This window comes from Myxocyprinus asiaticus, chromosome 6 (assembly GCF_019703515.2).
Source record: "Myxocyprinus asiaticus isolate MX2 ecotype Aquarium Trade chromosome 6, UBuf_Myxa_2, whole genome shotgun sequence".
In the NCBI taxonomy this organism is placed as follows: Eukaryota; Metazoa; Chordata; class Actinopteri; order Cypriniformes; family Catostomidae; genus Myxocyprinus; species Myxocyprinus asiaticus.
Genome location: NC_059349.1, coordinates 52,570,081 through 52,590,224, shown reverse-complemented (window position 1 = coordinate 52,590,224; position 20,144 = coordinate 52,570,081). Strand labels below are relative to the sequence as shown.

Sequence of the window (20,144 nt, the reverse complement as noted above, 5' to 3'; positions counted from 1 at the left end):
TTACGCATTGTTTTGCTAACCTTGAAGGCTCCCCCTTGGGGAGGGGCTCTGCAATAGAGTGCAACAGTCTGGTTCCTGAAGTAAAAACCCCATTAATTTATCCCATAGACAAATAGGTTTTCAATGATAACTTCTATATGTTTAAAGACAAACCTACCATGAGCTACACAGTTGTTCATCAATGGTTTATGCTTCAGTTGAAGTCATTCGTCTGCGTTATTTCAACGTCATTCGTGTTTGATAGCGGATTTCATGGTAAACAACTACATTACCCATGGTACAGCAGAGAAAGATCCACCAATCAGAGAACCGCGGCCAACGAAACCCACGAAACGTGCCTCAGAGCGACTGCCCACTCCCATGATGCACTGTGACTGACGTAATCGAGTTGGTCTTCCTTCACTCTTAAACTACTTATATATTTCTACATATCTGAATATTTTGCAATAAACGTAATATATATTGTTTCTATACTTACAATCAACAACCTAAAATCAATAGTTTAATATAGTCCCATCGGTTTTTATTCAATTACATCATTTGCTGTGCTTCATGGGATTGTAGTTTGTGCCCTCGTGATAGACGGTAAGTACACAGTACCTTTGTCTTTATGTCTAATTTAAAAAAAAAAATTTGGCTCAAAACAATGTTTGTGATGTTGTGATTCTCATCGGAGCTGGTTGGTTTGGTTCATGGCTTACAACTTTTTTATGAAGGATTTAATAAAAGTCTATGGAAGAAAAAATGGGGAAAATTCTTCCGGAACCCAGACGGCTGAAAAAGTGGCTTTGCTCTATTACATCTGAGTTTTTTTAGTGTGTTTCTATGCTGCTCTGGGTGGTTGCTTTGCAGTGAGATCTAGATATGGCTCAGGTTCCTTATTTGTATTTATATATTTATTTATTTTTTATCCCCTTTTCTCCCAATTTGGAATGCCCAATTCCCACTACTTAGTAGGTCCTCGTGGTGGCACAGTTACTGGGTGGTGGAGGACAAGTCTCAGTTACCTCTGCTTCTGAGACCGTCAATCCACGCATCTTATCACATGGTTCGTTGTGCATTACACCACGGAGACTCACAGCATGTGGAGGCTCATGCTACTCTCCGCGATCCACGCACAACTTACCACGCGCCCCATTGAGAGCGAGAACCACTAATCGTGACCACGAGGAGGTTACCCCATGTCACTCTACCCTCCCTAGCAACCAGGCCAATTTGGTTGCTTAGGAGACCTGGCCGGAGTCACTCAGCACGTCCTGGATTCGAACTCGCAACTCCAGGGTTGGTAGTGCATCAATATTCGTTAAGCTACCCAGGCCCCCCAGGTTCCTTATTTAATGTAAATCTTTTAAGGATTGTTTTAAGGACCACCATAATCGTATACTTAACCAGTTATTTATGTGACAATGTAATTAACACAAATGCACTTGCATACGGGACATGGCTCATGGGGGGACCCCAAGATTTGAAGTACGCCACTGCACAAATCTACCATTTAATTAATCAAAATATAATACATGACAATAAAGCAAACGTGCAACAACCGCACAATTATAAACAGACTCCATTCATAATTTTTGTGTACGAATTTATTTAGACTTTATAATAGTTACCAACATGCAATATACAAATTTACATTGTTTACAAGTGACCAGCCTCAATCTCTTGCATATATTAAAATTTATCTATTTACATATTTTACAGATCAGCAAAACGAGCAAGTTTTGCATCACGCCACACGGCATAAACCTCAGTGATTTTGCCAGTTAACAGAGGTCTAAATTCTTGGCTCACCATATGGCAGTTTGTTATGTGCCTACAGACTGTACAGAGATCAGTAAAGTTACTCAATGGCACCCGCAGCTACCTGCTACCATATCATCATACTGTTTCAACACAACGTTCTCGTCATCATCAAAGTACAGCAAGTTGATACTGAAGAGTTTGTCTGGTACACAACAAGGCGTCTCGATGCCCTTGGTCAGCTTGAGGGCATTGATTATAGACTGCACGGTGGCATGGTTAGTTGGTCTCATGTTCTGACCCAGGGGGAATGGACAGGAACCTTTGCAGTGGTAGGCGTTGTAGCCACGTGGAGATACGATCCACCCAGACCAACCGATCTCCTCAAAGTCGACGTAGAGAGGCAGACGCTGGCATGGCATCTTCTCTCCACTTTCATCATAATCGGAGGAACGAGCAATACGGCGGTTGGCTGATGGCAGAGGAAGACTGGGAAACGGAAGACTGGGACCAGCACGAGAATCATCCGAACCTGAAGAGAGAAAGAGAATTTGAGTTTAAGATGTAATCCCAAAGGACAGTTTAAGCGCTCAGAAGTTGCTCTCTCGTAGTTTGAGACATAATGGAGGTCTCAGTTATGTTTTAGAGCATCCGTACCTTTAGGGGTGCCCTCCAGAGATGCTGCCCGTCTACCATCATCGGTGAAGAGAACCAGCATGGGCTGTTTGCTGTGGTGGAGATGACGGCCTGATGCGAAACGCACAGTTTTCAGGTCAACCTGAAGGCCTGCCAGAGTCCTCACCGTGACCAGGAGACCGAGATTACTGCCCTCATCTGACATCCAAGATCTCACCTTTGAGATAAAACATAGTGTTTATTATTAAGGGAAGCATGCAAGGGTATTTTCAGATTCATAAATATGTCTGAATAACAGAAACAAAACATACGCTTGGATGGGGCATTTGGAATGTGGGAGACCTAAGATCTGATGTATACATTCCTTGCTCTATCGCAAGCAAATCTATGTTAACGTGACCATATTCTTGCTGGTATATTTTGTAATAAAGTCTAAGCAGTTAGAGGTGTAAATTGCAGTCAAAATTGGCCAGAAGTGCAAAAGTAGTAAACCCATTTCTATATTTTCCAAATATGTGAGTTTTAGTGTATACTTACAGCTTGAGTAATGGTAAAAACTTCCCAGCCAGTGGAGTGGATGGGGACCAGCCTGGATGAGAGCAGCTTCTTCCCTTGTGAAACGTTCTTTTTGCTGCTATCAAGAACCTGATACACACTGACCTGTTTTAAAAACACCATCGAAATGATTAACTTCAAGGCTTTATACTTTCAAGAGGCTTTTTAGGTCTAGAATTCTCTGTTTAGTCAGTTAATTTAACACCTTACCTGACAGAAGTGATGTCTGTTGAAAGTTATTGATGCATGTGGTCTGAGCTTAAAAAGATGGAGTTCGGCTGTGAGGATTTTCTCGCTTTTGGCAACCGTAGACAGGTTGAAGAGAAACTCAATTTGTTCACTGTGCACTGAACAGAGATAGAGAGACAATATACGGTGAGATCTGAGGAAACTTGTACACGCTTGTGGAATATTCTGTGTTTAACACAAGTTAAGCTCAATCGACAGCATTTGTGCCATATTGTTGATTACCACAAAAACTACTTTTGACTCAAAAATCGCGTAAAAATCAAGGTTACAGTGAGGCACTTAAAATGGAAGTGAATGGGGCCAATTTTTGGAGGGCTTAAAAGCAGAAATTTGAAGCTTTTACAAGCACTTGCATTAGTTAATCTATTATTTGATGTGTAAAGTTGTTTAAATCGTCGTTTTTGTGGGATTTCAAAATTTAAGGCGTTACATCGTCATGGCAACGAAGTTGTACAATTGGATATAACTTTACAAAGAAAACGTTAGTGAGCGATTTTATCACACTAAAACCATGTTAACACACATCTTGAGGCTGTACTTTTAAAACAGCGAATATTTTAACGTTTACGGAGTGGCGGCATTCAGTTCCATTGTAAATGCTGCACTGTAACCGCGATTTTTGCGCTTTTTTTTTTTTTTTAAAGAAAAGGAGGGACGAGTCGAAATTATATTTTGTGGTAATCAACATTATGCCACAAACAAGGGCATAGCCAAGAAATTTGGGTGGGCCTCAATAAAAATGGATGGGCCAAATTTTCGCCCCCTTTTTTTTTTTTTTTTTTTTTTTTTTTTTAACCAAGCATTCCTTAACAACAGAGAGGTGGCGCATTCAAACAGTTCTTTCACACTTTCAGAAATCAGAATTTATGCATTCTGTAAAACTATTTTATAAATATATAATTGAAGTCATAGAATAATCTCTAATATTTTGGCCCACCCTTGGCTACGCCACTGGCACAAATGCTGTGGAGTGAGCTTAACTTCTTAAATTCTTTTAAACTCATTGAACAGTCATCATTCAGATCCAAGGTTGATCAACGTCACCAAGGTCAAGCAAATGCAATATAAAATGATTTTCAAAACAAAGTATTTGATAACCTTTTTTTTTTTTTAGACTATGCAATAGATTAAAATATATTTTAAATATTTTAATATAGCAGTCAACAGGTTTGGAGTGCATTGAAAGTTGAACTACACTTTTAACAACACTAAAACGTATTGTACCTAACATCTTTTAAACTACATTTTGGGATGGAGTGACATTGTGTCTTTCACCACAAACAATGCGAAAATTACAACTGCTTTGCAGCATTATCACTGGTCCGCTTCAAATGAGGTCGTTAAATCATATCTTACGTTTATCAAAGAAACTTCGGACCGTGTTTCCCTCCAGGAGCGTTGGGTCTTTGGTGACTCCATCCACATCCGCGACGGTGTTGTAAAGGTCCAGCATGTACTGAGGAGGCTGTTTGTGTCCCCGAACCAGAGCTGCAGGAGGGTCCTCCATCCCAAACACCTCCAAAAGCCTTTTAATCGCCTCTGAACGCACTTCTTCAGACTCGCTTTCCACGGAAAAGTGGTTTTCCAGGTAATTCAGAGAAGGTCTGCTGATGGCGAGTCCCACCATGGAGATCCAGATGACTGCAGGCAACATGATGTGAGATGTTCTTTGGATGCTGGAGCTTGACTGAATGAACCAGCACCGGATTGGCACCGTTTTATAAGATGCTACCAAGCTCTTTCTCTAAGTCTTCGGTCAACAGCCATAAAGAGCTGCTATTTAGTCGCAAATGTAAATCAACAATCAGTGCATGTAAAGCAAATCTAATGGCGGTGTTAACAAGGTGCGAACAGGACTGGTGGTCCATCCGAGAGATCCTGTGAGGAAATTCGTGTTTATCAATATTGCATTGCTCTAGAAATCCCTAAATATGTACATTGAAGAAATTAAAGGCTGATTCATTATAGTAGCCTACATTATATTTGTGTCATCCAAGTGATACGAGTTGAATCTTTACGCACTGTTTGCGCGCAGCAGGTGGTTAACTTGCTTTAAATGGATCCATTAATTAAGACAAACGAGGATAATGTGATACAGGAACAACAATTATTCCGACAAACACTGAGACAAGGCTCCAGCATGTGCCCTGTGTGTTCATGTTAATCACAAACACACCTGCTCAAACAGTGATTTGTGTGTAGGTACATTAAAAATCACCTCATTTTAAAAAGGCAAAGAGAAACTGCTGGCACATATGTTAATGAAAGCATTAATGGATATTTGCATAAACGTGCTCATTCCTCCTCTAGTATTATCAATAGTGTGTTCATGTAAGTGTGAGTGTTTTTGCCTGTTTTAATTTGTAATCTGATTGTAATTGTTTGTTTTCATTAGGGGGTCATTACAGTGTGTCTGAATCTCCAGGTCCGTCTCGCACTGTGGAGATTTCTTAATACTAATGGACTGCAGAAGCCTAATTGATTGAATGAGCTCTTGTTATATTATGTAAAATAAGGGTGCTTTTTGCGATGCCCAAAAGTGCGCTCATTTATTAGATTATAAATTAAAATAGCACAAAAATACCCAAGAGTTCTATTCTGTTCAAAGGTAACATATTTGACCCTCCAATCTTCAAACCACAAGCAAAGCATCATTATAGGATATCCCTCTTACACCCTCAAAGACTAAATTAAATGTGTGCAAATGTTGTAAGTGTAATTTACTCACTTGAACGTCAAAAGTCACATACAATTGCAATGAAGCAAACATGTTGCATTGAAACCTGCATGTTTAAGAGATCTATCTATCTATCTATCTATCTATCTATCTATCTATCTATCTATCTATCTATCTATCTATCTATCTATCTATCTATCTGTCTGTCTGTCTGTCTGTCTGTCTGTCTGTCTATCTATCTATCTGTCTGTCTGTCTGTCTGTCTGTCTATCTATCTTTTTATTGTCTGTCTGCCTGTCTGTCTGCCTATCTATCTATCTATCTATCTATCTATCTATCTATCTATCTATCTATCTATCTATCTATCTATATATCTATCTATCTATCTATCTATCTATCTATCTATCTATCTATCTATCTATCTGTCTGTCTGTCTGTCTGTCTGTCTGTCTATCTTTTTATTGTCTGTCTGCCTATCTCTCTGTCTGTCTGTCTGTCTGTCTGTCTGTCTGTCTGTATATCTATCTTTTTATTGTCTGTCTGCCTATCTATCTATCTGTCTGTCTGTCTGTCTGTATATCTTTTTATTGTCTGTCTGCCTATCTGTCTGTCTGTATATCTATCTTTTTATTGTCTGTCTGCCTGTCTGTCTGCCTATCTATCTATCTATCTATCTATCTATCTATCTATCTATCTATCTATCTATCTATCTATCTATCTATCTGTCTGTCTGTCTGTCTGTCTGTCTATCTTTTTATTGTCTGTCTGCCTATCTCTCTGTCTGTCTGTCTGTCTGTCTGTCTGTCTGTCTGTATATCTTTTTATTGTCTGTCTGCCTATCTATCTATCTATCTATCTATCTATCTATCTATCTATCTATCTATCTATCTATCTATCTATCTGTCTGTCTATCTTTTTATTGTCTGTCTGCCTATCTGTCTGTCTGTATATCTATCTTTTTATTGTCTGTCTGCCTGTCTGTCTGCCTATCTATCTATCTATCTATCTATCTATCTATCTATCTATCTATCTATCTATCTATCTATCTATCTGTCTGTCTGTCTGTCTATCTTTTTATTGTCTGTCTGCCTATCTGTCTGTCTGTCTGTCTGTCTGTCTGTATATCTTTTTATTGTCTGTCTGCCTATCTATCTATCTATCTATCTATCTATCTATCTATCTATCTATCTATCTATCTATCTATCTGTCTGTCTATCTTTTTATTGTCTGTCTACCTATCTGTCTGTCTGTATATCTATCTTTTTATTGTCTGTCTGCCTGTCTGTCTGCCTATCTATCTATCTATCTATCTATCTATCTATCTATCTATCTATCTATCTATCTATCTATCTATCTATCTATCTGTCTGTCTGTCTGTCTGTCTGTCTATCTTTTTATTGTCTGTCTGCCTATCTCTCTGTCTGTCTGTCTGTCTGTCTGTCTGTATATCTTTTTATTGTCTGTCTGCCTATCTATCTATCTATCTATCTATCTATCTATCTATCTATCTATCTATCTATCTATCTATTTATCTGTCTGTATTTCTATCTATCTATCTATCTATCTATCTATCTATCTATCTATCTATCTATCTATCTATCTGTCTGTCTGTCTATCTTTTTATTGTCTGTCTGCCTATCTGTCTGTCTGTATATCTATCTTTTTATTGTCTGTCTGCCTGTCTGTCTGCCTATCTATCTATCTATCTATCTATCTATCTATCTATCTATCTATCTATCTATCTATCTATCTATCTGTCTGTCTGTCTGTCTGTCTGTCTGTCTATCTTTTTATTGTCTGTCTGCCTATCTGTCTGTCTGTCTGTCTGTCTGTCTGTATATCTTTTTATTGTCTGTCTGCCTATCTATCTATCTATCTATCTATCTATCTATCTATCTATCTATCTATCTGTCTGTCTATCTTTTTATTGTCTGTCTGCCTATCTGTCTGTCTGTATATCTATCTTTTTATTGTCTGTCTGCCTGTCTGTCTGCCTATCTATCTATCTATCTATCTATCTATCTATCTATCTATCTATCTATCTGTCTGTCTGTCTGTCTGTCTATCTTTTTATTGTCTGTCTGCCTATCTGTCTGTCTGTCTGTCTGTCTGTATATCTATCTTTTTATTGTCTGTCTGCCTATCTATCTATCTGTCTGTCTGTCTGTCTGTCTATCTTTTTATTGTCTGTCTGCCTATCTATCTATCTATCTATCTATCTATCTATCTATCTATCTATCTATCTATCTATCTGTCTGTATATCTATCTTTTTATTGTCTGTCTATCTATCTATCTATCTATCTATCTATCTATCTGTCTGTGTGTGTCTGTCTGTCTGTCTGTATCTGTCTGTCTATCTATCTGTCTGTGTGTGTGTGTGTTCACCAGCATCTTATGGAGTTTTGTGTTCCTTGCCACAGTGACCTTCAGCTTGCTCACTGGTGTTCTAAATACAATTATTATTTTATTATTTAATTTGTATACACAGTTCACAATCATATTTAATCAAATTACACAATGATGACTCTAAGACATTATAGATATTACAGTTTCATTTTCTGTTAATGCATGATTTTCTGTAAAGCTGCTTTGAAACGACGTGTGTTATGAAAAGCACCATTTATACAAATAACAATGACTGTCTGTCTGTCTGTCAATCTATCTACCTGTATGTCCGTCTGCCTGCCTGTCTGTCTCTCTGTCTGTCTGTCTATATGTTTGTCTGTCTATTATCTGTCTATCCACCTGTCTGTCTGACTGGGCAGGTTTAAGTGGTTTACGAGGACTTTTTTTAGGTTATAAACTGGTAATTACAAGGGTATTATGCTATAAATGTGGTTTATGAGGACATTTCTAGTGTCCCCATAATTCAAATCACTTAAAAAACATACTAAACGATGTTTTATTGAAAATGTAAAAATGCAGAAAGTTTTTTGTGAGGGTTAGGTTTAGGAGTAGGATTAGGGTTAGGGGATAGAATCTATAGTTTGTACAGTATAAAAGTCATTATGTCTATGGAGAGTCCTCATAATGATAGCTGCACCAACATGTGTGTGTGTGTGTGTGTGTGTGTGTGTGTGTCTGTCTGTCTGTCTGTCTATTTATTATCTATCTGCCTGTCTGCCTCTCTCTCTCTGTGTGTGTGTGTCTATCTATCTGTCTGTCTATATGTTTGTCTGTCTATTATCTGTCTATCCGCCTGTCTGTCTGACTGTGTGTGTGTGTGTGTGTGTGTATGTCTGTCTGTCTGTCTATTTATTATTTATCTATCTGCCTGTCTGCCTCTCTCTCTGTGTGTGTGTCTGTCTGTCTGTCTCTGTGTGTGGTGTGTGTGTGTGTGTGTGTGTGTGTGTGTGTCTGTCTATCTATCAATCTGTCTGTCTGTGTAGGTCTATCTATCTATATGTCTGTCCGTCCGTCCGTCCGTAATCTATAATTAAATTTAGTTGAACAATGTAACAAATAAGAACGTTTGTGAACAGCTGAAGAACACAGTGTTTAAATATCAGTTTAAATAATAGACCACTAACATGTTTACATACACATTCACATATACTGAGGGTCACTGTGGTGAACAATAGGGTAACACACTGAGGTAAAACACATAAAACATATTCACCCACTGTCTCTCAGGCTGTGGCACATTAAAACGTATCTTGCAGCCTGTGCATCTGTGTGTCCCTCTCCAAGTATTATTTTCTTATGTATTTGTTATGTCATTGTTGTAAAGTAGTTTAAGCTATTTGTAAATGTCCCTCATTGCTTTACATTTTTGGCAGTGAAGGACAAGTGCACCTCTGTCACGACCTCACTTGTCGTACAGTGAGCATAATACCCTTTCTTCTCTGGGTAACCATGTTTTTCTGTGTCTGCCTCTCTCGATGGCTAGACTGTGCTCACTGAGCCTGTACTTGGTTAGTGTTGGTAGTGTTAACTGGGTTAGTGACTCTCAGAACCAGCTTACTTAGGGGACTTCTCTCAGGGTTCAATTCTTGGGTTTGTAGCGCTTTAAAATGTAGCGATCCTGTGGGACTTGATTTTAAAAGCTTCCCAAAATTTAGAGATCTTTTTTTTTTTTTTTTTTTTGTATATTAATGATCAATGGGAATCGTCCTAATTCTGCCCTACATGCATAATTGCGTGTTTTCCTTTGTAATTTCAAGATTAATTTGCAGATTTCTGCATGCAGGGATTCTGTTGGATGCTTGTCCCATCTAGTGTAGTTCTGATCACTGAGTGGACCCCATACCTCACTTCCATACAGCACTATGGGATGTGTGACACTATCAAAAATTTTAACAAGATTGGAATTGGTAATTCGATATTATAGAACTTTTTCTTAATAGCGTATAGAGCTCTTCAAGCTTTTTTTTAGTGCATTCACTGCCTTATTGAAACTCCCTGATGCAGTGATAATCAGGCCAGGGTAAGTATACTGCATCGTGTGCTCAAGGGCGGTGCTGCCTGGAGAGAACTGGTATCTGTGTTCCTGACATCTGGGCTTAATGTTTGCCTTCTTGAGGTTTACTGCCAGGGCCCAGTTCTGGCAGTAGTTCTTCAGCAGGTCCAGATGCTGCTGTAGTCCCTGTGGGTGGGTGACTGCAACACCAGGTCATCTGCATAGAGCAGAAATGTTATGTCTTTGTCTTGGAGAGCGAGTCCAGGGGCTGTAGACTGTTCCAACTGCACCGCTAATTCATTAATGTAAATGTTGAACAGTGTTGGACTCAGACTACAGCCCTGCCGCACTCACTTCTGGGTGAACATTTGTTTTTAAAATGCCACAAAGTTTACCCCCATTTTTGTACCAATTCGTCATGCGTTATTGGAAAGTCAAGTGGATTTTTATTTATTTATTTTTTTTATTGTGTCTTCATATATTTGTAGTTTTTGTTTGAGCTGATTATAATTCTCATTTAGTTGTTTTGGTGGGATTTCTTTATATAAGTTTTCAAAATGTTTTTCCCAGATTTATCTATGTCTTACAGCACATGTGCAAAACCTCTTTGTCATTTGCATTTCTTGCTAATGTCTTAAATACTGGTTGATTTGTTACACTATTTAAAACCGCAACATGATTTGCATGTGTTACATCATTTAGTTTTCTGTGCATATTGTTTTTAATTCATTTAATCCAAAGATTTATTTCACTTGCATAGATTTTATTTACAAATTACAGTTTACATAATTTACATATATTACAGAAATGTTTGCCATGATTAAACAGCATAATTGCAGCGTGCCATATCAAACTGCTCCAAACCAGACATTTGGGGTCATGCAAAATTTGGGAGGGAAACAATCAAATTCCGTCTGCATTCACAGCAGTTGGTGGAGTGTTCCAGTAGCGGGCGCTGTGTTCAAGACTGGCATAGACAGGAAGTGATGGCCAGAATGGTGCGGATTTGGCCGTGTTGACTCAGGAAAGTGTGGCTCTCATAGTCATGTGGAACACAAGCGTTGCCCTGTCCTTCAGCCCACAACAAGCATTCACCTAGATTCGACGCACTCCTGCGGAAAGAAACAGAAAAGAAAAAGAAACACGACAGAAGAGGGGATTGCATTAGTGCTAACATCCACAAAACACTGACTGCACTAAAAGTCCCTTCCAAGGCAAGTCAATCCACTTGACTGCCATCTTTTAAACGCTCCCACGCAGCACAAATGTACAGCTCTTATCTACGTATGATTACGATCAACGAACATATTTCAAATCCGCATTAAAATCTATCATAAATGTTGCTTCTTTGACCCCTTTTCCACCTGGTATTACGATGCGTCTCGGGTAATCTGATCACATGTGGTCAGGTGAGTCACATCGCTGTTTACACCTGATCACTTAAATGCACCTCCTGTGACCACTTGTGTTCAGATTTGGAGGGGAGGGTCTCTGTTTCATGATGACATACAGCAGTCACTAGGTCATTGTGTTACTGCATGTTAATAAAGTGCAACAATGTCAGAAAAGAATGGCGTGCTGTTTCTCCCAGATGTGGTTGAAATGTAATATAAGCACAAACGCAACATGTCAAGCAGAATTATCTGTTATTTTAGTGGATTATCTGTATTAGAGGAGCTTCAGGTGTTCGTGCTTGTCATGTGTTCATATCAGACACACTAGATCTGTGACACTCTTGTGATTGTGTATGTATGTGCTTTTTTCAATTTTCCAATCGGATGGTTATTTCCATTTAAAGCCGCTCATAAACGGCAAAGTTTAAACTCTTGTTTTAGCGCAGCGGTTGATTGACAGGTGAAGGGCGGTGCTTCACTGCTACCAGGACGCATACAGGACGGATTAGCATTTATACCTCAAATGCAATCTGGTCACGTGCGGTTTTTGACCACATTCATATGTGGTTTTTGTGATCCGATCACAAAACAGTTCAGACCTCATTTAAACCTGTATATAGGACTGACCACATGTGATCGGATCACCCGAAATGCATCTTAATACCAGGGGGAAACGAGGTCTTTAGCTCAGATCAAGAAAAAAGCTATTTTTCAGGCTGCTCCAGCTAATGCTCATGCACGTTCTCGAGTTAACTGACAGGTGATGTCTGTTTCTAATAGGTGATTGGCTTTTTCCCTTATAAGGTGGGACTTCCTGTTCTACATCTGCCATATTGGGTGCTGCAATATCTCCTTTTCATTTTAATGCAAGTGCTCCGTCTCTGGCTAAATAGGCTCTGATAATGAGTATCAGCCAGTTAAACAAATATACGAAAATACTTGCAACGTCAAAGTCTTCCATATGTATATAACTTACACATCAAACATGACCTGCAAACTGTAAATACTTTGTTTTTGATATTTCACCATCTTCCAATAATACACCTTTATCTAATAACTAGATCTGCATTTAACTTTCTTTTTGTATTGTCAAAATGTTCCAGTGCATATCTTTATCATGAAAACAAGTGGCAAAGCATCAACAAACATTATTATAATGAGCAATAGCCAGGATATTTTTGGTCTGCATTTGTTGATTAAAATGCATTTTCAATATAGAAGGACATATGTAGATAATAAAAAAGAGCCATGCTTCTTGTGTTGGTGTAAAGACTGGCCTAAGTGTCAAAGCAAGCAGTGCTGTGTTTTAGTGTACACTATAAAGGGTGTGTGTTTGCTTAGCTGTGTGTAGGTCGGATCTTCAGCGTGTACCTGAGAAGACAGCGGCTCCCTGAGGTGCAGCTCCCCAAACATCTGCCCACATCTATTTCCTGTAAGAACATTAGCAACACAAGAGAGAAGGCGTCAGTCCACCACCTGCTGTTAATGCAGCGATGGGCTGTTAACATGCAAAGTGCTTTGATTCGGCACCTGCAGGGACCATTTGTGGCCTCCTCACACCTTTTGCGCAGACAGTGAGAATTTGCCACAGATGTCTTCAATAATCAAGCTCCGTGCAGATTTGCATTACACTTCAGTGTGTGAAGACTTAACACCATTGCATGGCTCGGTGTAAGAAATGCACTTTTTTTTCTATTTTTATTAAGGGGCAAAGTTTGCCCCCTGGCATTGATTATTTTCAGGGACATTTTTATCTTTATCAGGGCGTTTTCTTCTAACCATATTAAACACACACAACATGCCACCCATTTAGATCAAATACTTCAAATCCTTTCTTAACTTGATGGTCTAGAATAGAATATAATGGCTATATCAAAGGTTAAATAAGTGCCACATGCAGTTAATGTGCAAAGCTTTAATGTTAAATGAATGCTTTCACATTAAATCAAAGCATCCAGTGTAGCACATGTTTTTTCAAAGTACTATGCGATGGATTTTCAAGCATTAAGTAGTTATTTCGTTTCTAACATCTTATTTCATATCAAACTTTAACAGTCCTCCCGTAAGCCAGATGTGGATTGGATGTGTTTGGAGGGGGGAAATGGATCAGTATCCCAATCTTTAGGTCTAACAAATGGGGAAAGCGTATTAGGCAAGGATCACATGGAAATGACTAATTTCCTCTTTTTCACAGGATTAACTGGTGTGAAGTTCTCTGCTTAGCACAGGATTTAAGGCTGTAACCACACAGTCATGATTGGGACATGAATAATGTGTCTATGGACTTTTTAAAAGAAATATTTGAATTTATAAGGGAAATGTATATCTTATGCCCACTTTTCACCACTTTTAATAGCATTTTATTGTCATCAATACACTAAAAAAAAAAAAATATTTTAGCCTATTTTAAAGATTTAGAAGAAATAATATATATACAGAATACTAACAATATTATTGTAGATATCTGAGTGTCAATACACTCTAAAAATATTTAAGGCTATTTTTTAAGATTTATGCATTTCAATTTCAAAACAAAATTCCATCAAATTAAATTATGTAATTTTTAAACAAATTAAATTAATATAACTTAAAATATTTTTATTTTATATTATTTTATTATTCAACAAAACTTGGTTAAATATATATATATATAAAGACTCTAGAAGTTATATACCTATATTTAGATTTACATGTATCCTGTTTAAATTACATTATAAACATTTGCTGTCAGCCTGAGTGGAATTATTGTTATTCTACACTGCTATTATTATGTACAGGTATCATGTTATTTTATTTTTATATTTATTATTATTATTATTATTATTATTATTATTTGGTATAATCAGAAAATCATATATAATATATACTAACAATATTATTGTAGATATTTGAGTGCCAATACACACAAAAAATATTTTAGCCTATTTTTAGGATTTACACATTTCAGTTTCATTACAAAATTCCATCAAATTAAATTCTGTAATGGTTATCCAAATGAAAGAAATGTAAAATATTATTTTTTTAAATTATTTAATTTTATTAATGATCACTTAATGAAACTTAGTTATGCAAAGAAATTCAAAAAATAAAAAAAAGATTTTTTTTTTAAATAAATAAATATATATATATATATATTGATTTTAAATGTATCCTATTTAATTTACAGTATAAATATCTGCTGTCAGCCTGAGTGGAATTATTATTATTCTACGCTGCTATTATTATGTACAGGTATCATGTTATTTTTTTTATTTTTTTGGTGTAACAAGAAAATAATTTATGGTAAATAATAACAATATTATTTTAGATATTTGAGCATATTTTACTCATTTAAATTTTACAACAAAATTCCATCAAATATAATTTTAATTTAACCAAATAAAATTAATAAAACTTTAATTATATTTAAAAAAACATTTAATTTTTTTAAAGATTACTCAATTAAATTTAATGGAATTTTGTTATAAAATTGAAATGCGTAAATCTTTTTTTTTTTTTTTTTAGATATAAATATTTAAAGTGGTCTTAATTAATGAGGGCATAAAAGCTGCATACATTATAATAAAATAATTAGTAAAATGCAGTTTAAAATAGTTTTAGGTCAAGTATTGCATGTCACACAAAGATTATTTCATTTCAACTACTCAAATACATTCGATTGAATTTTCATTATATAAAACAATTGCAGTAAAGACCATTTTTTGTTGGTTTGTGACTCAGATATAACTGTATTATTTGCATTTACTCACCCTAAGGTTTTCTACTTTGACTTTGTCATTGTTGTATGTCGTCTCGTAATGAAACTCCACATATGGAATACGGTAACACCCCTCTATTAATTCACATCGAGCTACTTTCTGGATCAACTCCACTTTGTTTGGAGTTTCAATGAGGGCAGAATCAAACGTAGTGGGTACGCAGGAAAATCCCTCTGGAAAATAAAACAGATGCACAGTTATGATTAGTATCATTACCACATGAGGTTGCATTTATAAGAGCTGTATTTTTATGGTTGCTACTTGGTAAACTACCAGTTTGACTGAATTTGTTTCTCATTATTTTAAAAATATTTCATCTAAAGGCTTGAAATAATTTTAGAAGGCAAATATAAATTGTGCCTAAACAGATGTCTTTACAAAACTATTTTTTTAAATGTATTTTTTATATTTTTATGAATGAGTCAATCAGTCAACAAGTGTCTAGCATACATGGGAACTCCTTTAATACTGTTTAAAAGTGTTTGCAGAGCTAGAATCTATGCAAAAGTGTGGCTAATTTGTAAAAGCTCAAATATAAGAGACTGATTTGTTACATTTTTCATATTCTTACCCGGTGCACCTTTTAACCCCACACATTTGCCCACATCTATAACAGTCTCATATGGGGTTTGAGAGTAGTATGTCTTTAGAGCTGGTGCTCGCACACACTGGCTCATTTTGGCCTCACAGTGGCATTCTTCAATGATTTCAACCTCTCGGAGGCCTTCATAAAGCATCACTCTGTCCACTCGAACCCCAGCAGGCTCACATGTGGCACTCAGACTGCAGGATGGGGGGGCGCTGAAGGGGTCTGAAGATGAAGGAGCCAGCCGTCTCATCTGTAATGGTTATGGAAAATATATATCAAGTTGTGCTTCTAACAGATCTGAACAACCCTTTATTTTAGATAGTTAAATTAAAGTTAAATCAAAAAAAAGTATTGCATTTGGCGATAAATAAATACATAACATTTATTAATTTTACATTAAAAACATTTATAAAATAATATATAAATTATTAATATTAATCTAAATTTTTTTTCTTCATATATATTAACCCAAAAAATTGAAATACCAATCTAAAAATATATATTCATTATATGATATAATCAAAAATTAATTGAGTAATTATTAATTTGGGAAAAAATAGTAGTCACTTGCACTCTATACTTCAAAAGTACTGCTAAAATTATGAATGTAATATAAAAATGCACCAGAGGAAAGGTTAAAGCTACACCAATACAATAAAAGTATTTATTCATTTAAATTTTGCCCATTTTTATTTATTTTTTTCCTCAAAAGAATTATGTCGCCATCGTGTGGTCAACTGTGGAATCGCTTTACCTTTTTGCTCCGCAGGAAATCGAGCATTGATGAATATTTGGAGGCCCAAAGACCCGCCTCAAATGACGTAGAGCGCGCTGATTGGCCACAATGCGTTTTACACGCGCCAACATCGACATTAACAGGACTGCCAGAAATATCTGTAACGTAAAAAACAAAGATAAAGTCGTAAACTGCTAATCAGGTTTGCCAAATTTCCCCTTTATTGAAAAAATAACACAATCATTTTTTATTTTTTTATTTTTTATAGCTAAAATATATTTGGAATACAATAATCAGGCACTTAAATTGTTTCTATTTTTATTTAAAAAATTTAAAAACTACGACAAAACCAAAGTGTGTTACAGCGGACAGTTGCGGACACGGCCGATAGGGGGCGACAAAACTCACCTTTGCCGATGTAAATGACGTGACTCTGGCGTCTGCAGCATGCGCGCTCTGTAAACAGGTTTCTGGATTCTGTGTTTTTAACTAGAACAACTGCAACTGAATGGCACACATAAACAAGTGATATCATATTAGTGCAATAATCTCATGTCAACTAAGACAAACGTGATCAGATCAGCTAAAATTGCCATTTGAATGATCTAATGTCATAGATCAGAATTATAATGCAACACTGCCATTTTATCTTTGTTTGCATAGGCAACCTGTCCAATTTAAAACTACTGTGGTGGTACCATGGTACAGTAACAGTACCAGATGGTAATACCATGGTCCAAGAACTAAAACAGTGCAGTTCATTTTAAACTAAAATATTTGTTGTTTTCAATTCAATTTTGTAAATAATAAAACATTAAGTTTATTTCTAGGTTTACATGAAAACAATCCCAGATTTAGTCTCAGACTTTGCGGGGGGAAAAAAAAGTACTTGTGTCTGTAACATGGTATTGATGTACTGTGATATTTACGTACTACTCCAAAGTACTTAAAAAAACAAACATGGTTTGACCATTGTACCATGTCTAAAACCATGGTAAATCCGGTCCTCTCTCAGAAACCTTATTATATATTGCATCCACATATCTCATAATTATAGAAAAGCGATTAAATCCTGTAGGGTTAAACAGATCAGACATTAATCCAACATGTGATTACCCACCAGGGTTCCATTAGAACAAGATGATATTCACAGGTGACAAAAATTATAATAAAAAAAAATCAATACTCACAGGTTTGATGGACAACACAGAGCAGGAGAAGCACAAACAGTGGCAGTAAATCCATAGTAATATTCTGCAATCCTACAAACACACTCCACCTTCTACTCAGAGGACTCTCTCTCTCTCTTCTCTCCTATCTCTGAGATATTTATACCAACTTCCTTTGCAACCACAAATGTCACTGCCTGGCTGAAAGCTGGCGGTCGGTGTTAAGCGAATGTGAGAGAACTAATCAAATTTCCATCACTCTAATGCCTGCTGTTAGGTGGGGAACACATCAAAGGAAGTCTCTTAAACACCTCTAAAGGGGTCTTCACCTCGACCGAACCCCCTTGTCTTTAACTGTGAGAACACACTGGGTGTGTGTGTTGGTCGGGCACATCCTTTCACTAATTAAGTGCTTAAGGGACTTTGAGCCACTAAGCGGCCCCTTATTCAAAGGTATTAATCATCTTTTATCTTAGGGGGAAGGTGTTTAGCACCTCCACTTAAAACAAAATGGGGTCAAAGCAAGTAAACGGGCCCAGCGTGGGAGCCCTGCCCCCTAGAGAGCAGCCGTCATGCCAAATGGTGTGGGACTAGAGTTCTTATCTATCTATCTATATCTGTCTGTCCGTCCGTCCGTCCGTCTGTCTACAGTGGCAAGAATAAGTATGTGAACCCTTTGGAATTACCTGCATTCATGTATAAATGTTTCTAAGTTACAATAATGAACAAACACAATGTGTTTTAACTAATAACACACATTATTTTATTTTATTTTTTTTGGGGGGGGGGTATTTTTCCCCTTTTTCTCCCAATTTGGAATGCTCAATTCCCAATGCGCTCTAAGTCCTCGTGGTGGCGTAGTGATTTGCCTCAGTCCGGGTGGCGGAGGACGAATCCCAGTTGCCTCCACGTCTGAGACAGTCAACCCGCGCATCTTATCACGTGGCTTGTTGAGCACGTTGCCACAGAGACATAGCGCGTGTGGAGGCTTCACGCCATCCACCGCGGCAACCACGCTCAATTCACCATGCACCCCACCGAGAACAAACCACATTATAGCGACCACGAGGATGTTACCCCATGTGACTCTACCCTCCCTAGCAACCAGGCCAATTTGGTTGCTTAGGAGACCTGGCTGGAGTCACTCAGCATGCCCTGGGATTCGAACTAGCGAACTAGCGTATTTTACCACTGAGCTACCCAGGCCCACCAATAGCACACATTATTGTATTGTTCTTGTACATATTGAATACATCATTCAAACATTCACAGTGTAGGTTGGAAAAAAGTATGTGAACCCCTAGGATAATGACATCAACAAAAGCTAATTAGAGTCAGGAGTTGGCAAACCTGGCATCCAATTAATAAAACAACATTGGAGGTGTGGGTTAGAGCTACTTTGACTTATAAAAAGCACTCAAACATTTTGAGTTTGCTATTCAAAAGAAGCATCTACTGACGTGGACCATCCCTCGAAAAAAAGATCTCAGAAGACCTATGATCAAGAATTGTTGCTTTTAATAAAGCTGGAAAGGGAAACAAAGTTATTTAGAAGAGCTTAGATATTCATCTGTCCACAGTTATACAAATTGTCTATATATATGGAGACAATATAGTACTGTGGCTATTCTCACTAGAAGTGGCCATCCAGCCAAGATGACTCAAAGGGCACACCGCAGAATGATCAATGAGGTAAAGAAGAACCCAAAAGTGACAGATAAAGACTTGAAGGAATCATTGCAACTGGTTAACATCTCTGTTCATGAGTCTACTATACATAAAACATTAAACAGGTATGGTGTTCATGGCAGGACCCTACAGAGGAAGCTGCTGCTTTCAAACAAAAACATTGCTGCACACCTGAAGTTTACCAAAGACCACATTGACACTCCACAACACTACTGGGAAAATGTTTTATGGACTGATGAAACTAAGGTTGAATTGTTTGGTAACAACATGCAGCACTATGCAAGGCGTAAAAAGGGCACCGCAAACCAACAAGAGAATATCCTCCCAACAGTGAAGTACGTTGGAGGGAAAATCATGATTTTGGGCTAATGTGCTGCTTCGGGCCTGGAGTGCTTGCCATCATCGAATTCCCAAGTTTATCAAGATATCCTACAGGATAGAAGGATTCAGTTGTGCGCCAGCTGAAGTTGGGCGATGCAGCAGGACAATGACCCTAAACATCGAAGTAAATCCACTACAGAATTACTTCAGAAATCCACCTTTTGGAGT

At 37.3% G+C, this 20,144-nt stretch overlaps 2 protein-coding genes across 2 annotated transcripts; both read right to left on the bottom strand.

Annotated features, from left to right (window-relative positions):
• Positions 1–1,847: 1,847 nt before the first annotated feature.
• admp (anti-dorsalizing morphogenic protein) lies at positions 1,848–4,837 on the bottom strand. The gene is made up of 5 exons (XM_051700928.1): positions 4,540–4,837; positions 3,145–3,281; positions 2,917–3,039; positions 2,401–2,596; positions 1,848–2,275 (listed from the first exon to the last, which is right to left on the bottom strand). The coding sequence occupies exons 1-5, from the start codon at positions 4,835–4,837 to the stop codon at positions 1,848–1,850; spliced, it is 1,182 nt and encodes a 393-aa protein (XP_051556888.1).
• A 6,180-nt stretch (positions 4,838–11,017) lies between these two features.
• On the bottom strand, positions 11,018–18,261 carry pnhd (pinhead). The gene is made up of 7 exons (XM_051700626.1): positions 17,928–18,261; positions 17,146–17,241; positions 16,756–16,895; positions 15,984–16,251; positions 15,404–15,585; positions 13,026–13,084; positions 11,018–11,372 (listed from the first exon to the last, which is right to left on the bottom strand). The coding sequence occupies exons 1-7, from the start codon at positions 17,980–17,982 to the stop codon at positions 11,222–11,224; spliced, it is 951 nt and encodes a 316-aa protein (XP_051556586.1). The 5' UTR covers positions 17,983–18,261; the 3' UTR covers positions 11,018–11,221.
• Between the last annotated feature and the right edge of the window lie 1,883 nt (positions 18,262–20,144).

Bases quoted from the DNA above. Each gene is read 5' to 3' on its own strand.
- pnhd (XM_051700626.1), bottom strand. From the start codon at position 17,982: ATGGATTTACTGCCACTGTTTGTGCTTCTCCTGCTCTGTGTTGTCCAT. The intron at 16,252-16,755 runs GTAAAGCGATTC...TAACCATTACAG, and splicing joins ATTTCCTGCGGAGCAAAAAG to ATGAGACGGCTGGCTCCTTC. The intron at 11,373-13,025 runs GTACACGCTGAA...TTCTTTCCGCAG, and splicing joins GGGAGCCGCTGTCTTCTCAG to GAGTGCGTCGAATCTAGGTG.
- admp (XM_051700928.1), bottom strand. From the start codon at position 4,837: ATGTTGCCTGCAGTCATCTGGATCTCCATGGTGGGACTCGCCATCAGC. The intron at 3,282-4,539 runs GTAAGATATGAT...ATCTCTGTTCAG, and splicing joins CCGAAGTTTCTTTGATAAAC to TGCACAGTGAACAAATTGAG. The intron at 2,597-2,916 runs GTAAGTATACAC...TTTATCTCAAAG, and splicing joins TTTTTACCATTACTCAAGCT to GTGAGATCTTGGATGTCAGA.